The sequence below is a fragment of the Vidua macroura genome, chromosome 1, assembly GCF_024509145.1.
Source record: "Vidua macroura isolate BioBank_ID:100142 chromosome 1, ASM2450914v1, whole genome shotgun sequence".
In the NCBI taxonomy this organism is placed as follows: Eukaryota; Metazoa; Chordata; class Aves; order Passeriformes; family Viduidae; genus Vidua; species Vidua macroura.
Genome location: NC_071571.1, coordinates 121,343,580 through 121,346,506, shown reverse-complemented (window position 1 = coordinate 121,346,506; position 2,927 = coordinate 121,343,580). Strand labels below are relative to the sequence as shown.

Below are 2,927 nucleotides of genomic sequence, written 5' to 3'. Positions count from 1 at the left end.
AACAAAAAAACCAAAACAAAAAAAGCCTTGTTTTTAACAGAATCAACACAATTTACTAGAATGTGGGTTTAATGCTGTATTTCATTTAATTCTTAGCTTTTCCTATGTTACATTTGCATTGCTAAAAAACTAAAACTGTGAATTGTGTTGGATGAATAGATTAAATTGTTTCTTTGACAAACTAACTTTCACCAGCACATAAATGTTCATGTTACAGAGTCTTTGTATAGTGGAAAACAAATAGCTATTCAAAGCCAACAACTCTGGTCCACTATGTACTCCTCAGTGATGATACACAAGTAACAATAACAGAGAAACACACTGTCCAGCAAGAATTTGCTTTTAAGGCCACAAAAATAATCAAACCAAAACAAAAAACTCAAAACAAACAAATCAAAAGAAACAAACAAAAAAAAAAAACAAAAAAACAAAAAAACAAAAAAACCAAAACCCTGTAATGTTCATTGCATTAAGAAATTCTGAAATCTACCAGTTTTCACTCTAACTTTTTGCCCTGCTACTCCATCAACTTCATCTGAATATGCCTGAGGTCTGCAATAAGTACTGGGATGAAAATGGCTGTAATAAACAACAAGAAAAATAATACCTAACATCAGGCTTAAAACAGTTAAGATGCTTACAATTGTAAAACATATTTCTTTGATAATGGAAGGTTTCCAGAACATATATACAAACAAAATACCTAGAGTCACTACAGTGTGAGTAGCATAATAAATAGAAATGCAGACTTTTGTTCTTCTCCCCTTTATGTTAAAAAATGAAAAAATTAGAATGATTCCAACTACAGTCCTGTACAGATATTCCATCTTCTTAGACTTGCAAAATGTTGTATGCTGTTTCAAAGTCCAAGTGAAGCCACCGATCCAAAGAAATATCATCAGAATTACAGAAATTCTGACACTGAGTAGAGTGATCAATGAAATACTGAGTATCCACGAAGTGATGGTAAGCAATTTATAGAAGAGGTATGTGAACTTGGAAAGCACATGAAATTCATCTTTGTCAGGCAGAGATTTTCGTAGTGATATCTGATAATCAACCATTGTTAAGGAGATGCCACAAAAAGACATCATAATGGCAGCATCTAAACAAAACACAAGGAAAAATGTTACATCAGAGAAAAAGATACACTATTTTACATTATGATTGCTGAATGATGTTTTAGAAAATGACATGCTTTCCTAACACTTTCTTTGACCCAGTTTTATATTTACTCTCTGCTCCAAAGCAAGTCACCATAATTTTAAGCTCACTTTAGTTACTTAAATCTAGGCATCTGATCCTGTTTGGTACGCTTATGATATCCTGGCCAGCCCCTGGTCTTTAATGGCCTTGTCTAAGTTGCATGTCATATCTGCCATGTCCATACACAGGTGACTTAGAAATTCCCAAAGTATTGCAAATAGATCATAAATTTTAAGTTTCAGCAACCAATATATGTTAATCTGCTGTGTCTAAAATGTAGAAATCTATAACTAAGACTTGATCCTTCACATGGTCATATCCTAGATGAGATTTGCCTGATCCTTTTCCATGAGTAAATTTTGACTCCATGGACTTTGAAGGAATACTAGGCATCAGTGCAGGTATCCCCATTTGGTTAGATAAATTCCAACCCTGAATAAGTCAATATCCTGCCTGTAATTCTGCTAGTTTTAGAGCTGGAAATGGTACAGCTGCTGTCTTGCTTCTGAGAGTTGAACCAGTATCTCTTCACTATGTTGCATTCTACAGTACTGACATATCCTTAGATTTAGTTTTGACTCTGTCCCTTACCTGTAACATGTGTGATGGTAGTGACAGCTCACGGGTCTGCTTTAATTATGTTACTGACTTCCAAATGCCTAGCTAGCGGTTTTAAAAGAATCTGTAATCAAAACCACACATATCAAACTGCTCTGCAAATTATATGCTAATTGCATTTAAGAGCTTATTTTCAAGAGATGCATAATTATGGTTTTATTAGATATTATGTCTTTTATATTTATGATGCACCATATTTAAATATGACTTTTCATTTTTATAGTGAAATCTTCCTTCTTATTGATTTAGCAAAATGGACCATTTACTACACAGAAATTCTAATTAAATGCAGAGTAATAATACAGTGTAACGCATGGTTTCCAAGGTACTTTTAATATGTTGTCCAGTCATGAGTTATATTTTTAAGTAAGATACTCAATTTGCAACAGAAGGAAAAGGACAGACTTACATTGATAGAAATGAGTTTTGCCATTTTCCATGAGGATGTAAATCTGAAGAAAAAGTTGTGGTGTGGTCTCAAGAAAAGTCTTGAACACCCTGAGCATGTTAATATCAGTCACTGCATCAATAGCTTGTTTTTCAATGAAGTTGGAAGGATCTGCTTCTGATGCACCTCTGCTACTTGTTTGTTTAAATGCAGCTTGACAGCCATATTTCAAAGCAAACCAATACCTGTTTTAAAAAGGACACTTGATTAGACATGACTTTTTAGAAGACAACTCAATAAAATGATACGGCCTTACAAAAACTTTTTCCCTCTTCTACTCAGGTAAAATTCTGTCTGATATCAGGGATATCAGAGAATCATTTAAGCCCAGCAATACGATGCAATAATAAAACTAATGAAACAGAATGAGACTTTTTTGAATAAAGATTACAAACTTAATTTTGTTAGGATCTAATTTCTTTAAATTACTGTATTTCTGAAAATTCACTTAGGGTCTCTCCTCAATCTCTCTTTGAGATACTCATTCACTTTCTTTGTATCATTTTCAAGGTATTAATGAATATCCAGCTGTGAACATCCACATCTATGTAAGTAGAATATAGATCCATAAGCCCCAAGGATAATACCTAATTAATTGCAAACATAAAATGGACTTTTTAAAAAACACACTACATTATTCCTTTCTAAAAAATCA

At 33.1% G+C, this 2,927-nt stretch overlaps 1 protein-coding gene across 1 annotated transcript; it reads right to left on the bottom strand.

Moving 5' to 3' along the window:
- Positions 1–432: 432 nt before the first annotated feature.
- XKR9 (XK related 9) lies at positions 433–2,451 on the bottom strand. Its single transcript, XM_053982600.1, has 2 exons — positions 2,234–2,451; positions 433–1,105 (listed from the first exon to the last, which is right to left on the bottom strand). The coding sequence occupies exons 1-2, from the start codon at positions 2,328–2,330 to the stop codon at positions 462–464; spliced, it is 741 nt and encodes a 246-aa protein (XP_053838575.1). The 5' UTR covers positions 2,331–2,451; the 3' UTR covers positions 433–461.
- Between the last annotated feature and the right edge of the window lie 476 nt (positions 2,452–2,927).